This window comes from Oncorhynchus masou, chromosome 31 (assembly GCF_036934945.1).
Source record: "Oncorhynchus masou masou isolate Uvic2021 chromosome 31, UVic_Omas_1.1, whole genome shotgun sequence".
Lineage (NCBI taxonomy): Eukaryota > Metazoa > Chordata > Actinopteri > Salmoniformes > Salmonidae > Oncorhynchus > Oncorhynchus masou.
In genome coordinates, this window is record NC_088242.1 from 80846981 (window position 1) to 80868475 (window position 21495).

The 21495-nt window shown below is 42.8% G+C and overlaps 1 protein-coding gene across 1 annotated transcript in view; it reads left to right on the forward strand.

The window, feature by feature from the left end:
- The first annotated feature begins 7389 nt into the window (after positions 1 to 7389).
- Positions 7390 to 21495, forward strand: part of LOC135525302 (transmembrane protein 117-like) — an 89055-nt gene continuing 74949 nt past the window's right edge. Inside the window, exons 1-2 of the mRNA XM_064953010.1 lie at positions 7390 to 7661; positions 10788 to 11094. Of these exons, the coding sequence (XP_064809082.1) occupies positions 7572 to 7661; positions 10788 to 11094 (397 nt within the window). The 5' untranslated portion in view covers positions 7390 to 7571. The remainder of the gene's footprint in view (positions 7662 to 10787; positions 11095 to 21495) is intronic.

Here is a 21495-nt window from a genome sequence, read left to right on the forward strand (position 1 = left end):
ATCACACTTCTACATTCATGTGGATGATAACATGATTATGGATAATCTTGAATGAATTGTGAATAATGAATTACAGACATACAAATTATATATGATATGTATGCCTCTATAACTTTCTCAATCATCAATATTCATGATTTTTTTTCAGAATTATCCATAATCAGGGTAGCATCCACATTAATGCATACGTGTTTAGAAACATATTATATTCTTATTTACAATAAAAGTGACACATGACACAATAGATTATTTACCATTAATTTCTATTGGGCACAAAATTATTCGAAAACAACCAAAACAAAAAGCAAATGTATCCAACAAATTTGTAGTCACAAGCTTCATGTCATTATTGTGTGCTTGGAATATGGGACCAAACACAAAACCTTAGACTACTTTAATACACAAATAAGTGAATTTGTCCCAATACATTTGGTTCCATAAACTGGGGGGACTTTGTAGTAACCTCATTGTATCATTTCAAATCCAAAGTGCTGGAGTACGGGGCCAAAACAACAACAAAATATGTCACTGCAAAAAAATGTGGCAAAGAAATGTACTTTTTGTCCTGACTACAAAGCGTTATCTTTGGAGCAAATCCGACACCACACATCACCGAGTACCACTCTTCATATTTTCAAACATGGTGGTGGCTGCATCATGTTATGCATATGCTTGACATCGCAAGGACTATGGAGTATTTTGGGATAAAAAGAAAAGGAATACAGCAGGAAAAATCTGTTAGGAAAACCTTGTTCAGTGTGCTTTCCAACAGAGAGAGGGAGACAAATTCACGTTTCAGCAATAACAGGACAATAACCTAAATCACAAGGCCAAATCTACACTGGAGTTGCTAACCAAGATAACATTGAATGTTCCCGAGTGGTCTAATTACAGTTTTGACTTAAATTGGCTTGAAAATCTATGGCAAGACTTAAAAATGGCTGTCTAGCAATGATAAATTAAATCAAATTGTATTTTTCACATGCGTCGAATGCAACCTTACAGTGAAATGCTTACTTACAACCCTTTAACCAATGATGCAGTCTTAAGAAACTACCTAAAAAATAAAAATTAAGAAAAAGTTAAGAGATAAGAAAAACAAATCATTAAAGAGCAGCAGTGAATAACAATAGCGGAGCTATATACAGGGGGTATTTGTACAGAGTCAGTGTGTCAATGTGCGGGGGCACAGGTGCCGAGGTAATTGAGATAATTATGTACATGCAGGTAGGGTTGTTAAAGTGGCTATGCATAGATACTAACAGAGAGTAGCAGCAGCATGGGGGGTGGGGTAGCAAATAGTCTGGGTAGCTATTTGATTAGCTGTTCAGTAGTCTTATGGCTTGGGGGTAGAAGCTGTTTAGAAGCCTCTTGGACTAATACTTGGCGCTCCGGTACCTCTTGCCGTATGGTAGCAGAGAGTCTATGACTAGGGTGGCTGGAGTCTTTGACGATTTTTAGGGCCTTCCTCTGACACCGCCTGGTATAGAGGTCCTGGATGGCAGGAAGCTTGGCCCCAGTGATGTACTGGGCCGTTCACACTACCCTCTGTTGTGCCTTGCAGACGGATGCCGAGCAGTTGCCATACCAGGCAGTGATGCAACCCTTCAGGATGCTCTTAATGGTGCAGTTGTAGAACCTTTTGAGGATCTGAGGACCTATGCCAAATCTTTTCAGTCTCCTGAGGGGGAATAGGTTTTCTCGTGCCCTCTTCATGACTGTCTTGGTGTGCTTGGACCATGTTAGTCTGTTGTTGATGTGGGTGGACGCCAAGGAACTTGCAGCTCTCAACCTGCTCCACTACAGCCACGTCGATGAGAATGGGGGCGTGCTCGGTCCTCTTTTTCTGTCGTCCACAATCATCTCCTTTGTCTTGATCACGTTGATTGAGGGAAAGGTTGTTGTCCTTGCACCACATGGTCAGGTCTCTGACCTCCTCCCTATAGGCTGTCTCATTATTGTCAGTGATCAGGCCTACCACTGTTGTGTCATCATTGTTGTGGTCTCATTGTCCTGAGACCACATTTTTTTCAGTTGATACTGGCAAATTGGGATACCTTGGATGGCAAAGAGGTACACTTAATTCTTTATTGTAAAGAAGGATAAATCAGAGAGTATATTAGTAATTTTAATATTTTAATGATAAACTTGAATTATAAATACACATGAAATGTATTAAAACATTCTTTAAATCAAATCTAATCAAATTGTGTTGGTCTCATACACGTGAATAGCAGATGTTAGTGCGGGTGTAGCGAAATGCTTGTGTTTCTAGAGCCAACAGTGCAGTAATATCGAACAAGTGATATCTAACAATTTCACAACATTACAAACAATACACACAAACCTAAAGTAAAAGAAATGGAATTAAGAATATATAAATATTTGGACGAGTAATGTCAGAGCGGCATAGACTAAGATACAGTAGAATATAATATAAAACAGTATACATATGAGATGAGTAATGCAAAATATGTAAACACTATTAAAGTGACTAGTATTCCGTTATTAAAGTGGCCAGTGATTTCAAGTCTATGTATATATGGCAGCAACCTCTAAGGTGCTACTGGTGGCTATTTAACAGTCTGATGGCCTTGATATAGAAGCTGTTTTTCAGTCTCTCAGTCCCAGCTTTGATGCACCTTCTAACGGGGTGAACAGGAAGTGGCTCAGGTGGTTGTTGTCCTAAATGATATTTTTGGCATTCCTGTGACATTGGGTGCTGTAGGTGTCCAGGAGTGCAGGTGGTTTTCCCCCGGTGATGCGTTGGGCAGACCGCACCACCCTCTGGTGAGCCCTGCGGTTGCGTGCAGTGGAGTTTCCGTACCAGGCGGTCAGCCCAACAGGATGGTCTCAATTGTGCATCTGTAAAAGATTGTAAGGGTTTTAGGTGACAAGCCAAATTTCTTCAGCCTCCTGAGGTTGAAGATGTTCTGTTGCACCTTCTTCACCACACTGTCTGTGTGGGTTGACCATTTCAGTTTGTCAGTGATGTGTACGCCGAAGAACTTTCCACCTTCTCCACTGCAGTTCCGTCAAAGTGGATAGGGGGGTGCTCCCTCTGCTGTTACCTGAAGTCCACGATCAGCTCCTTTGTTTTGGTGACATTGAGTGAGAGGTTATTTTCCTGGCACCACACTCCCAGGACCCTCACATCCTCCCTGTAGGCTGTCTCATCATTGTTGGTAATCAGGCCTACTACTGTTGTGTCATTTGCAAACTTGATGATTGAGTTGAAGGTGTGCGAGGCCACGCAGTCATGGGTGAACAGAGACTACAGGAGGGGGCTGAGAACGCACCCTTGTGGGGTCTTAGTGTTGATGATCAGCGAAGTGGAGGTGTGGTTTCCTACCTTCACCACCTGAGGGTGGCCCATCAGGATGTCCAGGACCCAGTTGCACAGGGCGGGGTTCAGACCCAGGGCCACGAACTTAATGATGAGCTTGGAGTGTACTATGGTGTTGAATGCTGAGCTAGTGTCAATGAACACCATTCTTACAGTACATAGGCATCCCTCTTGTCCAGATGGGATAGGGCAGTGTGTAGAGCGATGGCAATGGCGATTGTATCGTCTGTGGATCTATTGGGGCAGTAAGCAAATTGAAGTGGGTCTAGGGTGTCAAGGTAGGGTGGAGGTGATATAACCTTGACTCGTCTCTCAAAGCACTTCATGATGACATAAGCGAGTGTTACGGGGCGATAGTCATTTAGTTCAGTTTCTTTTGTTTTTGGTCCACTACTGAAACAATAGTGGACATCTTGAAGCATGTGGAGACAGCAGATTGGGATAAGGAGAGATTGAATATGTCCGTAAACACTCCAGCCAGCTGTTCTGTGCATGCTCTGAGAATGCGGCTAGGGATACCGTCTGGGCCGGCAGCCTTGCGAGAGTTAACACACGTAAATGTCTTACTTACGTCAGACACGGAGAGGAGAGGAGAGCCCACAGTCCTTGGTAGTATGCCATGTCGAAATACGGACTCCACTTTGTCTCTATACTGACGTTTTGCCAATTTGATTGCCTCACGGAGGGAATAACTGCACTATTCGTATTCGGCATATTCCCAGTCACCTTAAATGCAGTGGTTTGCACGTTCAGTTTTGCGCAAATGCTGCCATCTATCCACAGTTTTAGTTAGGGTAGGTTTTAATAGTCACCGTGGGTACGTTCAGTGACTATACACTTCCTGATAAACTTGGTCACCGTATCAGTGTATTCGTCAATGTTATTTATAGCTTCCCTGAACATATCCCAGTCCGCATGATCAAACAATATTGAAGCGTGGACTCCGATTGGTCAGACCAGCGTTGAATATTCCTTAGCACTGGTACTTCCTGTTTGAGTTTCTGCCTATAGAAAGGGAGGAGGAAAATGGAGTCATGACCAGATTTGCCGAAGGGAGGGCAGGGGAGGGCCTGTTCGGTATCCCAGAAGTTGGAGTAGCAGTGGTCAAGTGTTTTAGCAGCACGAGTACTACAGTCAATGTGTTGATAGAACTTCGGTAGCATTTTTCTCAAATTTACTTTGTTAAAATCCCCAGCTACAATAAATGCGGCTTCAGGATATGTGGTTTCCAGTTTGCATAATGTCCAGTGAAGTTCTTTGAAGGCTGTTGTGGTATCGGCTTGAGGGTGAATATGTGACCATAACCGAAGAGAATTCTCTTGGGAGTTAATACGGTCGGAATTTGATTGTGAGGTTGGGTAAACAAGGACTTGAGTTCCTGTATGTTATCACAATCACACCCTAAGTAGTTAATCATGAAACATACACCCCCACCTTCTTCCTGGAGAGATATCTATTCCTGTCTGCGTGATGAACTGAGAACCCAACTGGCTCTACGGACTCAGACAGTATATCCCGAGAGAACCATGTTTCCGGGAAACAAAGTATGTTACAATCCTTGATGTCTCTCTGGAAGGAAATCATTGGCTTGAGCTCGTCAACTTTATTATCCAGAGACTGAACATTAGCGAGTAATATACTCGGAAGCGGATGGTGGTGTGCACGCCTTCTGAGTAGGACTACAAGTCCACTCTGAATACTTCATCACCGGCTGTGTTTTAGATCAGCTTCTGGAATCAGTTCAATTGCCCTCAGGGTTACGAACAGGATCCGATTCGGGAAAGTTGTATTCCTGGTTGTAATGCTGGTGAGTTACCGTCGCTCTGATATCCAAACGTTCTTCCCGGCTGTATGTAATAACAACAAAAATTCTGGGCTAATAATGTAAGAAATAATACATTAAAAAAAACAAAATACTGCAAAGTTGCTTCGGAGCTAGAGGCATGGCTGCCCTATCTGTCTGCGGCAGTTTTTGTGTGTAAATTGTTTGTGGAACATTAAGAATTATAATGTACTATTATTATTATCATTGTTATTATTAGTATTATACTTGATTCTAATTATGATGTAGCCTATGTGTAATTATATATCCTATAAATAAAATAAAATGGGCTTCATCTAGGCCTATCAGCTCAACATTCTCAACACTACACTGTAGAGGACATTTTTTGTTGTTGAATGAAACCAGAAAGACCTCATCCCTCAAAAATGACAATTCATATTTTCACGATGGTCAAATACAGCAAAATAAACTTTTTTAGTCATCATATACCTGTATGGTTATGAATATTGTCAGCTAGGATTTTTATTGTTAGTGAGGTAATATCTTTCTAAGTAAAATGCAGCTATGCTACTATAGCTTTTGCGAGCAAGCTAGCTGACAGCAGATTAGAGAAGAATGACATTTAGCATTTGATCCTATTTAGAAAATGTATTTCATAATCCCTCAAAATATTTTGTTCTGCATTAAAATGGCCTAGAGGAGTGTCCCAGTTTGACAGTAATAGGTTGTCCCAGTTTGACAGTAGTACTGGGACACTGTCAAAATGTCAATATTCTAAAAAGGTGAGAGTAGTAAGAAAACCATTTACAGTCATTTTGATTTACAATTACATCCCATTACACATTACCCTATATATACAAAAGTATGTGGACACCCCTTCAAAGGAGTGGATTTGGCTATAAAATACATGCAATCTCCATAGACAAACATTGGCAGTAGAATGGCCTTACTGAAGAGCTCAGTGACTTTCAACATGGCACCATCATAGGGTGCAACCTTTCCAACAAGTCAGTTCATCAAATTTCTGCCCCTGCTAGAGCTGCCCCAGTCAACTATAAGTGCTGTTTTTGTGAAGTGGAAACATCTAGGAGCAACAATGGCTCAGCCGTGAAGTGGTAGGCCACACAATCTCACAGAAAGGGACCCCCAAGTGCTGAAGCACGTATCTTGTAAAATCGCCCGTCTTTGGTTGTGACACTCACTACCGAGTTCCAAATTGCCTCTGGATGCAATGTCAGCACGTTTGTTGCGAGCTTCATGAAATGGCTTTCCATGGCCGAGCAGCCAGCGTCAGCTGGATGGTGTAAAGCTTGCTGCCATTGGACTCTGGAACAGTGGAAACTTGTTCTCTGGAGTGATGAATCATGCTTCACCATCTGGCAGTCCGACAGACAAATATGGGTTTGGCAGATGCCAGGAGAACGCTACCTGCCGGAATGCATAGTGCCAACTTTATAGTTTGGTGGACCAGGAATAATGGTCTGTGGCTGTTTTTCATGGTCCAGGCCGCTTAGTTCCAGAGATGGGAAATCTTAACGATACAGAATACAATGACATTCTAGACGATTATGTGCTTCCAACTTTGTTGCAACATTTTGGGGAAGGCCTTCATCCCCAACACCTTTGGGAAGAATTGGAACAATGACTGCAAGCCAGCCCTAATCGCCCAACATTAGTGCCAGACCTCACTAATGCTCTTGTGGCTGAATGGAAGTAAGTCCCTGCAGCACTGTGGAGACTGTTATAGTAGCAAAGGTTGGACCAACTCCATATTAATGCCCATGATTTTGGAATATGAGATGTTTGAGGACCAGATGTCCATATTTTGGTAATGTAGTGTATGTTGTATTGAGACGAGGAATATAATTCCTTCGTTTTTTATAACCATAACATTATTTAACTCAGAACCCTACGCAGTGATGCATTTAGTATGTAAATCACCCTAAATTTGCTGGCGTTCTATAAGAACTCCTCGGTGTTCTGCCACCAGCGTGCTTCCTTCGCCCTCGTGCGACAATGTTTGCAAACACAGAAAGGGGTATATGCATTCCCCTCTGGATATAAAAATAAATATTTGTATGCTCTATGAACATCACCCTGCCATCAGTGGGAAACTCAATGTGTTTGTTATATTACAGTTACATTGCAATGCACTGATGGTATGCGCCAGTCATGGGGATAGAAGCATCCAGCCATTGCGCGACTCTCCATCATCATCATCATCATCATCATCATCACACATAGAAAACTGCGAGCCGCTTCGGCGGTGCAAAGCAGCGCCTCGCTGCCCTGCCACGCCGCTGCATGGACAGACAACACAATGGCAGAGGATTTGGGGGTGCATCTGTTTTTAGCAACAACAGATAGCATGGATAATCCAGCCTCAACCGATTCAGCTCTCGTCGTTACGATGATTAGAGCGCCGCTGTCGGCTCGCCGGGCATGATAGGCAGGAGAGAGAGCCGTGCGGGAGCGGGGCTTCTCGTTTTGACAGTACTTTTTGAGAGGGAAACGCAAAGAAGCGTGGAACAGGTAAGTGCGTGGAGTGTGTGTCTGTGTATGTAGGCCTATCCATATCAAAATACAGGGGATGCTTTCATATTAAATCAATATGTAGATGCCGTGCACACACCATTGTGCACTAAGGTAGGTTTCAATTTTGTAATCAGATAATTCCATTCGAGACTGATAAAGCATATGGATAGAGTATTATGTATATAATGCTATGCTAACTTAATTATGCTAATTCAGTTTCCGCGTGGGCGCAGACATCGACTCTATTAACTTGATGAACTGGATACACAGATGCATCTCCCCATCGGCACAACAGCGGTGCTGTGTCTAATGACAGGGCCCATTTAGCCCACCTCAGATAATACTCAATCCCTACTGACTGGAGTGGATTTAACAAGTGACATCAATAAGGGATCATAGCTTTCACCTGGTCAATCTACCTATATCATGGAAAGAGCCGGTGTTCTTAATGTTTTGTATGCTCAGTGTATATGGAAGTAGTTTTGTGCCAAAAAAAGGGGTTAAATACGGGTAAATAATTTCCTGATCTTTCTTATATCGCTCAGATATACACTACATGACCAAAAGTATGTTTTTTCTGCTCTTTTGCACACCAATATTTCTATTTGCACATCCTCATCTGCACATATATCACTCCAGTGTAAATTGCTAAATTGTAATTACTTCTCCACTATTGGCATATTTATTGCCTTACCTCCTTACTTCATTTGTACACACTGTATACAGATTTATCTATTGTACGCTTGTTTATCCCATGTGTAACTCTGTGTTGTTGTTTATGTCGCACTACTTTGCTTTATCTTGGCCAGGTTGCAGTTGAAAATGAGAACTTGTTCTCAACTGGCCTACCTGATTAAATAAAGGTGAAAAATATATATAAATGTGGACAAATGCTTGTCAAACATCTCATTCCAATATCATGGGCATTAATATGGAGTTGGTCCCCCCTTTGCCGCTATAATATCCTCCACTCTTCTGGGAAGGCATTCCACTAGCTGTTGGAACATTGCTGTGAGGACTTACTTCCATTCAGCCACAAGAGCATTAGTGAGTTCGGGCACTGATGTTGGGTGATTAGTCGGCTCACAGTCGGCGTTTCAATTAAACCCAAAGGTGTTCTAGAATGTCATTGTATGCTGTAGTGTTAAGATTTCCCTTCATTGGAACAAAGGGGCCTAACCCGAACCATGAAAAACAGCCCCAGACCATTATTCCTCCTCCACCAAACTTTACAGTTAACACTATGCATTCAGACAGCTTGGGTTCTCCTGGCATCCTCCAAACCCAGATTTGTCAGTTGGACCGCCAGATGGTGAAGCATGATTCATCACTCCAGAGAACGTGCTTCCACTGCTCCAGTCCAATGGCAGCGACGTTTACACCACTCCAGCCGACGCTTGGCATTGCGCATGGTGATCTTAGACTTGTGTGCAGCTGCTCGGCCATAGAAACTCATTTAATGAAGCTCCCGACGAACAGTTCTTGTGCTGACGCTGCTTCCAGAGGCTACAGTATTTGGAACTCGGTAGTGAGTGTTGCAACTGAGGACCGACGATTTTTATGCACTATGTGTATCAGCACTCGGCAGTCCCATTCTGTGAGCTTGTGTTGCCTACCACTTCGCGGCTGAGCCGTTGTTGCTCCAGACATTTTACAAACTGACTTGTTGGAAAGGTGGCATCCTATGACGGTGCCACGTTAAAAGTCACTGAGCTCTTCAGTACGGCCATTCTACTGCCATTGTTTGTCTATGGACATTGCATGGCTGCGTGCTCGATTTTATACATCTGTCAGCAACGGGTGTGGCTGAAATAGCTAAATCCACTCATTTTTTTATTTATTTTACCTTTATTTAACCAGGCAAGTCAGTTAAGAACAAATTCTTATTTTCAATGACGGCCTGGGAATAGTGGGTTAACTGCCTGTTCAAGGGCAGAACGACAGATTTGTACCTTGTCAGCTCAGGGGTTTGAACTCACAACCTTTCGGTTACTAGTCCAACGCTCTAACCACTAGGCTACCCTGCCGCCATTTGAATGGGTGTCCACCTACTTTTGGCCATGTAGTGTAGAACAGACACTTTAAAACAAACTATCTGTTTTTCCATGTCTGAATGTGTTATTCAATGGGCCATGGGCTGATAGCAGTAAGGCCAAATTCAATGTTTCATCATAAAATGTTTTAATATATATTTTATAACTAAAGGGGTCCTAAAATTCTAAATCAAGTAGCTAAAACTTCCTTGGTATGACCATCTTAACAAAATCCATATGTTAACTTATTTGTCATAAACCTCCCCTGAGTCATAACATCAACAACACCTAAGGTGGCACATTATACCAAGACAAACATGATGCTGGTGAAATGTAATATCTACATAGCCCAGTTTGACACTGCTCTATATCTGGGGCTTTACATCATCATACAAATTCCCAGTATGGATATTTTAGGAAACAGGGTCGGAGGAGAAAATATTTGAGACCGCCAAGAATGTGCACGGCAGTGAGTGAGTGACGAGGTGGAGTCCTGGAGTGAATAATTGTCCACAGATTTGAAAATACAGTGGGCTCACTGTCCTGTTGAGAACTGACCCAAGCACTGCCTGGCAGTGGAAAATATCAGCATGATGGAGCTAAATCTGAGGGTGGGAACAAGACAAACAGCTAGGCATTGAATGTGAGGCAGCTCCAAGAGACTGCCTTGTGTGACAGTGTATCTTTAGATAATTTTATTGATTGAGTGAATGGTTTTAGGAAAACCTCTGACGTCAAAGGTCATCCCTGGCGAAATACTAGATTAAAAGGAAGAGAAATGTAAAATAAATACAAATCTGACACCATTTGAGGAGTAGATGACCATAATGATGCTCTTAAACTATACTGTTGACCTGACTGATAGACGTTTTTCAGATAATCTCAGTCTGGATGATAGACCACTTGTCTGTCCTGCTACTCTTAGTGTGGTGATCACGCTACAGAATAATCTGAGTCGTCTGAATTTAGAATAATCTCAGTCTGGAAGGGCGTCTCTAGTTTTTCCTCTGTAATCTCATGAACTCTGTAATATTTCCACTGTAATCTGTTGCAGATTTCACTCAGGCAACAATATTCTCTCCCTCTTCAGGTGGACTGTGGCTTGGGGTCCTTCAAAATGGATATAGATCCCTGTTTGCGGTACTATTTCCAGCACCCCTGGTCTCGTCTGTTTGTGGCCTACCTCGTCACTTTCTGCAACTTCCTTATCTTTGCTGAGGACCCTGTCTCCCACAGCCAGACAGAGGCTCACATGATCGTGGTGGGAAACTGCTTCTCCTTCATAGTGAACAAGTACCCTGGTGGAGGATGGAGCATCCTCAAAGTCATCTCGTGGCTGATGGCCATTGTCACCGGAATGTTTGCCGGGAAGTTCATATTCCACCGCAAGCTCTTTGGTAAGTCAGTCAATTTAATGTATTTATAAAACCCTTTTTACATCAGCAGATGTCACAAAGTGCTTATACAGAACCCAGAGAGCAAGCAATGCAGATGTAGAGCTACGAAGGCTAGGAAAATCTCCCATGAAAGCCAGGAACCTAGGAAGAAACCTAGAGAGGAACCATGCTCTGAAGGGTGGCCAGTCCCCTTCTGGTGAGCCTTAAGGTGGAATACAGCCCTACAAAGACAACTGAAAAGTATTTTGTCATGTTAGGGTAATGGTTAGTGGCAAAGAAAACCATGTGATATGCTAAACACTGACACACACACACACACACACACACACACACACACACACACACACACACACACACACACACACACACACACACACACACACACACACACACACACACACACACAGAGCATAAACAGGATATGAAGGGATTCATGATCCCTGACTCTATTCCATGTGCTGCTCTCTATAAATATTGAATGTTGCAGTCTTCACTTAGGCCAGGAAAGAGAACATGTCTTGAGTGCTATTATGTTTCCTCTATACGGAAGAATAGGTATCTGATAATGTGGCTACTCTGTCCTTGCACATCTTTCAAGCCTTAATCTATTGAATTACCCTATGAATTACCTGGAGGATTCCACCATTTACTTTTAGACTAAAACTAAATGTCAGAGTTTGAAGCCACTCAGCTGTTTCCTTCCTACACAAAAGCAAGTATCTTAATTGCATTTACAGCACTATAGTTGCGTTGATCTTTCATAATTGCTAGGATTCAATTCAATTCTTCAATCGGCACTCAGCTTGTCTTTCCTTTGAAAGTCATGTCAAGCCTAGCTGCTTGTCTGGTTCCCACCCTCAGATTCAGCACCATTATGGCGCATTATTCTAAGGCACTGCATCTCATTGAAAGAGGCATCACTACAGTCCCTGGTTCGAATCCAGGCTGTTTCACATCTGGCTGTGATTGGGAGTCCCATAGAGCAGCGCACAATTGTCTTAGGGTCGTCTGGGTTTGGCCGGGGTAGGCTTTCATTGTAAATAAGAATTTGTTGTTAAATCACTTGCCGAGTTAAATAAAGGTAAAAATAAATGAGGGCAGTCTATTCAGATCAGAGTTTTACACTTAAAGCCCAGAGCTTCAGGGAACATAGCGGGAAAAGAGAGCAGAGTAGACCTCCCATCTCTCTCTCTCTCTCTGGAGCTGGAGCCAGATAGGGCCAATGCATTTCACAGGCCGCAGGACACAGAGTGCAGGAGGAACAGATGGTGTGAGTGTGTGTGCATCTGTGTGTGTGTGGGCTTGGGTGATTGAGTGAGTGTGAGATGGGGAGAAGTGGGGTGAGATACACATGGAGAAATGGAACATGAAGAGCGATGGTGAGCGATAGACAACATTTTTGCAATGGCATTATGTAATCCCAAAAATAAGAAATGAGGAGAATATAGAGCACTCTATAGAGTACTCTGCAGCTCCTCTTCTCTCCTTTACTACATACACTACAACATGGTAGGCATGCACACTTAGTTAATTACAAGTACTTGTATTTATGAAGAATTCTTATGAGAAATTCACAGTGTATTTATAATTGTAATGAGTCATTTGTCCAATAAATGCCAATCCTTTTATCTGGTCACTGATATTTCAACTTATTCTTTGTTTATTTGTTTTATTTTTCCAAATGAAAGCACTTGTCTTTCCTGCGTAATAGATTAAGTTATTCATGCTGCTATTTCCATTTGTGTTCAACTATGTATCAATTTGTAACTAATGGAAACCAGACAATGTGTTGCTTGCTGACGCATTCCGCTGCATCATTTATAATTTATCATGGCCTAGAAAAAAAATCTGAATATCACAACCACTCATTTTACGTTGAATTACACCAACTCATCCCACTGGCGATGTTTCTTTTTCACAGAGAACTATACGCAATACACCATTTACCATGTTTTTGTTAGCAATAACGTTGGCTGCTACCTAGTGGAATGAGTGGAGGTGGATGGAGATCACAGTGGGTTTGGTTTTTATTCTCCGGTAGCACAGCCAGCCACTTATCAGTTTCTCTCAAAGGTGATGGATGGTTCATGACAGACTATGTGGGTTAAGACTACCCAGCCACTAAAGGCTATATGCTCTCCCATTGAGTGGCATGTCTTCTGGTCATTCAGTGAGAGCTTGTCTGTCTCTGTGCCTTTGTTATTACAACAAGGACATGGGGAATTAGATTTGTATGCCCATGTGAGATCGTATTGTATTCCATTTTGTATACTGCGTTTTCTGTGTTGTAAACCAGTAGGCATACAGTACATGCAGCATACCTTCTTCCTTTCCTCCCTGATCCAGCACAGCACTCAGTATTTCATGCTTACAGCCTTCATTGTAAAGTAAAACGCCTTTTCATCAAGGTAATGCAATGGAATCTGCTTCTCATTCCATGTTGTGCTGCACCAGTTTCAGATTAACATAATGTATGCACCTTTGTTTCCTGTGCATTTTCCAAGACTTGTATTCTCAGTGAATGTTTAGCCTGCTAACAGGAGTAGGTATCACATTGACCATCTTTGATTCAGTACTATGAACACAGGGCTTCTTTGCTTTGGTCATCACGGTGGATTTTCCAGCTCACACAGCCGCTCAGAATAGTATACACCCGTTTGAGAAAAGACTGAAATGGGAGACCCAGTTTTTTTGGGAGACTTTGATGGTTAAAGATATTTTGATGTTAACATCAATGCCCTGCTGTGAATGTGTTACTATTGCCTATGGTTGTTCCAGTGTTAAAGCGCTCTCCAATTATGAATGTTCTTGCCTGATCCTGATCCTTGACTGTAGCTGTATCCTCAGAGATGCCATCTGGACTCTGTCACATGTTGTTACAGTAGTGCATTATGGGTATGATGGCTCTGTGCTGTGGGGGCCAAAGGTCAGAGTTTGCTTGAGCGTGTGGGTTTAAGTGTGTGTGTGTTTACTTTGCATACGTGTGTGTTTGGCCGAGTATGGTTCCCAATCAGAGGCAGCTGTCTATCGTTGTCTCTGATTGGGGATCATACTTAGGCAGCCCTTTTTCCCACTTTCTGTGGTGGGATCTTGTTTTTGTTAGTTTCTGGCGCTCCATTACTTTACGTGTCGTTTATCTTTCTTATTTTTTTGGTTTGTTCATTTAATAAATTGAAAATGTACGCCTACAACGCTGCACCTTGGTCTCATTCCGATGACAGCCGTAACAATTGTACTAGTGCCAGGATTCAAATATTTAAGACATGGACCAGCAGACCGGCTGCTGTGTTGAGACGGATGGGTTGTAATGTAATATTGATGTTTGTAGCAGAGATTTGAGCAGAGGGGAATCGGCCACTATCTTAGACAGTAGCTCTTTCTTACATTAGCATGTTGTTGTTTTAGAGGGAATGTTTAAAAAAAAAATGTTTTGCTGTTTGATGCATTAAATATGCTATAATAAATATGCACTAAATACGCTATATTTAGCAGAATCTTAAATGTGTTCATGATCTATTGTGTCCAGGATCAATTGTAAACAGTGAAGTTGTTTATCCACAAGACTACTATTATATTATTATTATATTACTACTTTACACTCAAAACATTAATACAGTAAGTAACCTCCTTTCTTGTCTTGTATTCAGACAATGTATTCAGACAATTAATTTTTATTCATGAAGTAAACTAACTCTAAGCATCTGTCTGCTTTGAATGAAAGATACAATGGTCCAGGTGTTTGCAAAATACAGGGAGAGGGAGAGATTGAGTGTGAGAGAGGAGGCAAACAATAACTTGGGCGAAGGAAATTGCTTGTTTACTTAAGATTGATGAAGTCTTTGGTACATACTCTAGCTCTTACGACTGGGGAAATTATTTAGCAAACCTCTCTGACAGTAATCAGATGTGGCTGTTGAAACAGCCCCAGCTAGACACTGGAACAGCTGCTTTCCATCTCCCATTGGAGGGAGGGAGGGATTCTCGCTCTTACAAGTACGTCTGCCTGTCTGTTTTATTGGGGAGACTTGTAGTTACTATGGGTGCAACTCTGGGGACCCCGGCAATGTTGTCAGGGTAATTCCAATGTTGAGTGTGACGCCTTGGCCACGGTAACACAGCTGGCGATATAATGACATGGAGCAGGGCTCTCTCCTCTCCTATCCAGCCCATCTAGGTTTGTCAGAGGGAAGCAAGTTGTCTGTTCTATATAAATTTATTTATATATTATATAGCCCTTCTTACATCAGCTGATATCTCAAAGTGCTGTACGGAAACCCAGCCGAAAAACCCCAAACAGCAAGCAATGCATGTGTTGAAGCCTGTTGGCTCCCTAGAAAGGCCAAAACCTAGGAAGAAACCTAGAGAGGAACCAGGCTAGGAGGGGGTGGCCAGTCCTCTTCTGTGCCGGGTGGAGATTATAACAGAACATCGCCAAAATGTTCAAATGTTCATAAATGACCAACATGGTCAAATAATAATAATCACAGTAGTTGTCGAGGGTGCAGCAAGTCAGCACCTCAGGAGTAAATGTCAGTTGGCTTTTCATAGCCAATCATTAAGAGTATCTCTACCGCTCCTGTTGTCTCTAGAGAGTTGAAAACAGCAGGTCTGGGACAGGTAGCACATCCAGTGAACAGGTCAGGGTTCCATAGCCGCAGGCAGAACAGTTGAAACTGAAGCAGCAGCATGTTCAGGTCGACGGGGGAGAATTAGAGAGAGCATACTTAAATTCACACAGGACACCGGAGAAGACCGGAGAAGTACTCCAGATATAACAAACTGACCCTAGCCCCCCGACACATAAACTACTGCAGCATAAATACTGGAGGCTGAGCCAGGAGGGGTCAGGAGACACTGTGGCCCCAGCCGATGATACCCCCGGACAGGACCAAACAGGAAGGATATAACCCCACCCACTTTGCCAAAGCACAGCCCCCACACCACTAGATGGATATCTTCAACCACCAACTTACCATCCTGAGACAAGGCCGAGTATAGCCCACAAAGATCCCCGCCACAGCACAACCCCAGGGGGGGAACCAACCCAGACAGGAAGATCACGTCAGTGACTCAACCCACTCAAGTGACGCACCCCTCCTAGGGATGGCATGAAAGAGCACCAGTAAGCCAGTGACTCAGCCCCTGTAATAGGGTTAGAGGCAGAGAATCCCAGTGGAGAGAGGGGAACCGGCCAGGCAGAAGCAGCAAGGGCGGTTCGTTGCTCCAGAGCCTTTCCGTTCACCTTCATACTCCTGGGCCAGACTACACTCAATCATATGACCCACTGAAGAGATGAGTCTTCAGTAAAGGCTTGGTTGAGGTTGAGACCGAGTCTGCGTCTCTCACATGGGTAGGCAGATTATTCCATAAAAATGGAGCTCTATAGGAGAAAGCCCTGTCTCCAGCTGTTTGCTTAGAAATTCTAGGGACAATTAGGAGGCCTGCGTCTTGTGACCGTAGCGTACGTGTAGGTATGTACGGCAGGACCAAATTAGAAAGATAGGTAGGAGCAAGTCCATGTAATGCTTTATAGGTTAGCAGTAAAACCTTGAAATCCCTTGCCTTAACCAAGCCAGTGTAGGGAGGCTAGCACTGGAGTAATATGATCAAATTATTTGGTTCTAGTCAGGATTCTAGCAGCCGTATTTAGCACTAACTGAAGTTTATTTAGTGCTTTAGCCGGAAAGTAAAGCATTGCAGTAGTCTAACCTAGAAGTGACAAAAGCATGGATTAATTTTTCTGCATCATTTTTGGACAAAGTTTCTGATTTCTGCAATGTTACGTAGATGGAAAAAAGCTGTCCTTGAAACAGTCTTGATATGTTTGTCAAAAGAGAGATTAGGGTCCAGAATAACGTTGAGGTCCTTCACAGTTTTATTTGAGACGACTGTACAACCATCAAGATTAATTGTCAGATTCAACAGAAGATCTCTTTTGTTTCTTGGGACCTAAAACAAGTATCTCTGTTTTGTCCGAGTTTAAAAGTAGAACGTGTGCAGCCATCCACTTCCTTATGTCTGAAACGCAGGCTTCTAGCGAGGGCAATTTTGGGGCTTCACCATGTTTAATTGAAATGTACAGCTGTGTGTCATCCGCATAGCAGTGAAAGTTTTAAAATTATGTTTTCCAATGACACCCCCAAGAGGTAAAAAATATAGGGAAAACAATAGTGGTCCTAAAACTGAACCTTGAGGAACACTGACAAACTGATATCTTTCCAACAGATAAGATCTAAACCAGGCCAGAACTTGTCCGTGTAGACCAATTTGGCGTTCCAATCTCTCCAAAAGAATGTGGTGATCGATGGTATCAAAAGCAGCACTAAGGTCTAGGAGCACGAAGACCGATGCAGAGCCTCAGTCTGATGCCATTAAAAGGTAATTTACCACCTTCACAAGTGCAGTCTCAGTGCTATGATGGGGTCTAAAACCAGACTGAAGCATTTCATATACATTGTTTGTCTTCAGGAAGGCAGTGAGTTGCTGCGCAACAGCTTTTTCTAAATTTTTTGAGAGGAATGGAAGATTCGATATATGCCGATCGATTTTTATATTTTCAAGGTTTGGCTTTTTCAAGAGAGGCTTTATTACTGCCACTTTTAGTGAGTTTGGTTCACATATGGTGGATAGAGAGCCGTTTATTATGTTCAACATAGGAGGGCCAAGCACAGGAAGCAGCTCTTTCAGTAGTTTAGTTGGAATATGGTCCAGTATGCAGCTTGAAGATTTAGAGGCTGATTATTTTCATCATTGTGTCAAGAGATATAGTACTAAAACACTTGAATGTCTCTCTTGATCCTAGGTCCTGGCAGAGTTGTGCAGACTCAGGACAACTGAGATTTGGAGGAATACGCAGATTTAAAGAGGAGTCCGTAATTTGCTTTCTAATGATCATGATCTTTTCCTCAAAGAAGTTCATTAATTTACTACTGCTGAAGTGAAAGCCATCCTCACTTGGGGAATGCTGCTTTTTAGTTAGCTTTGCGACAGTATCAAAAATACATTTCGGATTGTTCTTATTTTCCTCAATTAAGTTGGAAAAAAGGATGATCAGGCAGCAGTGAAGGCTCTTCGATACTGCACGGTACTGTCTTTTCAAGCTGGTCGGAAGACTTCCAGTTTGGTGTGGTGCCATTTCTGTTCCAATTTTCTGGAAGCTTGCTTCAGAGCTTGGGTATTTTCTGTATACCAGGGAGCTAGTTTCTTATGACAATTGTTTTTAGTTTTTAGGGGTGCAACTGCATCTTGGTTATTGCGCAAGGTTAAATTGAGTTCCTCAGTTAGGTGGTTAACTGATTTTTGTCCTCTGACGTCCTTGAGTAGGCAGAGGGAGTCTGGAAGGGCATCAAGGAATCTTTGTGTTGTCTGAGAATTTATAGTACGACTTTTGATGCTCCTTGGTTGGGGTCTGAGCAGATTATTTGTTGCGATTGCAAACGTAATAAAATGGTGGTCCGATAGTCCAGGATTATGAGGAAAAACATTAAGATCCACAACATTTATTCCATGGGACAAAACTAGGTCCAGAGTATGACTGTGACAGTGAGTAGGTCCAGAGACATGTTGGACAAAACCCACTGAGTCGATGATGGCTCCGAAAGCCTTTTGGAGTGGGTCTGTGGACTTTTCCATGTGAATATTAAAATCACCAAAAATTAGAATATTATCTGCTATGACTACAAGGTCCGATAGGAATTCAGGGAACTCAGTGAGGAACGCTGTATATGGCCCAGGAGGCCTGTAAACAGTAGCTATAAAAAGTGATTGAGTAGGCTGCATAGATTTCATGACTAGAAGCTCATTTTTTGTAAATTGAAATTTGCTATCGTAAATGTTAGCAACACCTCCCCCTTTGCGGGATGCACTGGAGATATGGTCACTAGTGTAACCAGGAGGTGAGGCCTCATTTAACACAGTAAATTCATCAGGCTTAAGCCATGTTTCAGTCAGGCCAATCACATCAAGATTATGATCAGTGATTAGTTCATTGACGATAACTGCCTTTGAAGTGAGGGATCTAACATTAAGTAGCCCTATTTGGAGATGTGAGGTATCACGATCTATTTCAATAATGGCAGGAATGGAGGAGGTCTTTTATCCTAGTGAGATTGCTAAGGCGAACACCCCCATGTTTAGTTTTGCCCAACCTAGGTCGAGGCACAGACACGGTCTCAATGGGGATAGCTGAGCTGACGACACTGACTGTGCTAGTGGCAGACTCCACTAAGCTGGCAGGCTGGCTAACAGCCTGCTGCCTGGCCTGCACCCTATTTCATTGTGGAGCTAGAGGAGTTAGACAGGGCTCTATGTTGGTAGATAAGATGAGAGCACCCCTCCAGCTAGGATGGAGTCCGTCACTCCTCAGCAGGACAGGCTTGGTCCTGTTTGTGGGTGAGTCCCAGAAAGAGGGCCAATTATCTACAAATTCTATCTTTTGGGAGGGGCAGAAATAAGTTTTCAACCAGCGATTGAGTTGTGAGACTCTGCTGTGGAGCTCATCACTCCCCCTATAACTGGGAGGGGGCCAGATACAATTACTCGATGCCGACACATCTTTCTAGCTGATTTACACGCTGAAGCTATGTTGCGCTTGGTGACCTCTGACTGTTTCATCCTAACAACGTTGGTGCCGACGTGGATAACAATATCTCTATACTCTCTACACTCGCCAGTTTTAGCTTTAGCCAGCACCATCTTCAGATTAGCCTTAACGTCGGTAGCCCTGCCCCCTGGTAAACAGTGTATGATCGCTGGATGATTATTTTTAGGTCTAATACTGCGGGTAATGGAGTCGCCAATGACCTAGCGTTTTCAATTTGTCAGAGCTAATGGGGGGAGGCTTCGGCGTCTCAGACCACCAAGAGAAGGCTCGGCCTCAGACTCTATGCTTAATGGGGAAAACCGGTTGAAAGGTTCTGTCGGCTGAATGAGCGACACCGGTTGAGCATTCCTACAGCATTTCCCTCCAGAAGCCATGAGAAAGTTGTCCGGCTGCGGGGACCCTGCGAGGAGATTTATATTACTATATGTACTTAGCGGTGGCACAGACACTGTTTCATCCTTTCCTACACTCAAATTACCCTTGACAAACAATTGCGTCCGAAGCTGGGCTTGCAGCACAACTATCCTCGCCGTAAAGCGACTGTTCTCCTGTATATTATGAGTACAGTGACTGCAATTTAGATGGCATCATGTTAATGTTACTACTTAGCTTCGGCTGTTGGAGGTCCTGACGAACCATGTCCAGATAAAGCGTCCGGAGGGGAAAAGTTGAAAGAAAAAAAGTTGAGTGAGGGAAAAACTAAAATATAAATGGTAACTAAAAAGAAAAATGTAAAGTTGTCAGGTAGCAAAGTAAGGTTGGCAACAAAACGCACAGTAACACGTAAAACTTTTATGTGTGTGAGTGGACTAACAACCACTTTGATGGTGCAATACCCCAAAACAGGACACCCAGTTATAGACCCAACAGCATGTAAATTAATTGGGTTATTTTCTTTTCTCCCAGTAAGTTAACTGAGAACACATTCTTATTTACAGCAATGACCTGGGGAATAGTTCCAGGGGATGAATGAGCCAATTGTAAACTGGGGATGATTAGGTGACCATGATGGTATGAAGGCCAGATTGGGAATTTAGCCAGGACACCAGGGTTAAAACCCCTACTCTTACAATAGGATCTTTAGTGACCACAGAGTGTCCGGACACCCGTTTAATGTCCCATCTAAAAGACGGCACACGGCAATGTGCCCAATCACTTCCTTGGTGCATTGGGATATATATTTTTGAGACCATAGGAAAGGGTGCCTCCTACTGGCCCTCCAAAACCACTTCCAGCAGCATCTGGTCTCCCATCCAGGGACTGACTAGGACCAACCCTGTCTTAGCTTCAGAAGCAAGCCAGCAGTGAGATACAGGGTGGTATGCTGCTGGCAATATATCATGTGTGGTATAGAAAAGGAGAAGGTGTAACACATGGAGGGTTGGCTATCTGAAGGCTGTATGTATCAATACAGATATCCTCAAGTAAAGTTATCAAATGTTGTTTTTTAAAAGCTCTATTTGATCTCATTGTGCCTAGATTGATTTGACCACTTTTTCCATGTCCAGCTCGGCACCCTGTCACTGCCAGTAAAATATTTCATCAGTTGGTGTTTTTATCCCCCTGGAAGACTGTGGCAATAACAGTCTGTGAATGCAGCAGGTTATTTTGTATTCGTGGAGCTCTGATATTTTTATTTTAAATTTGTTTAATATAACCTTTATTTAACTAGGCAAGTCAGTTAACAACAAATTCTTATTTATAATGACGGCATAGGAACAGTGGGTTAACTGCCTTGTTCAGGGGCAGAACGACAGATTCTTGTCAGCTCGGGGATTCACTCTAGCAACCTTTCGGTT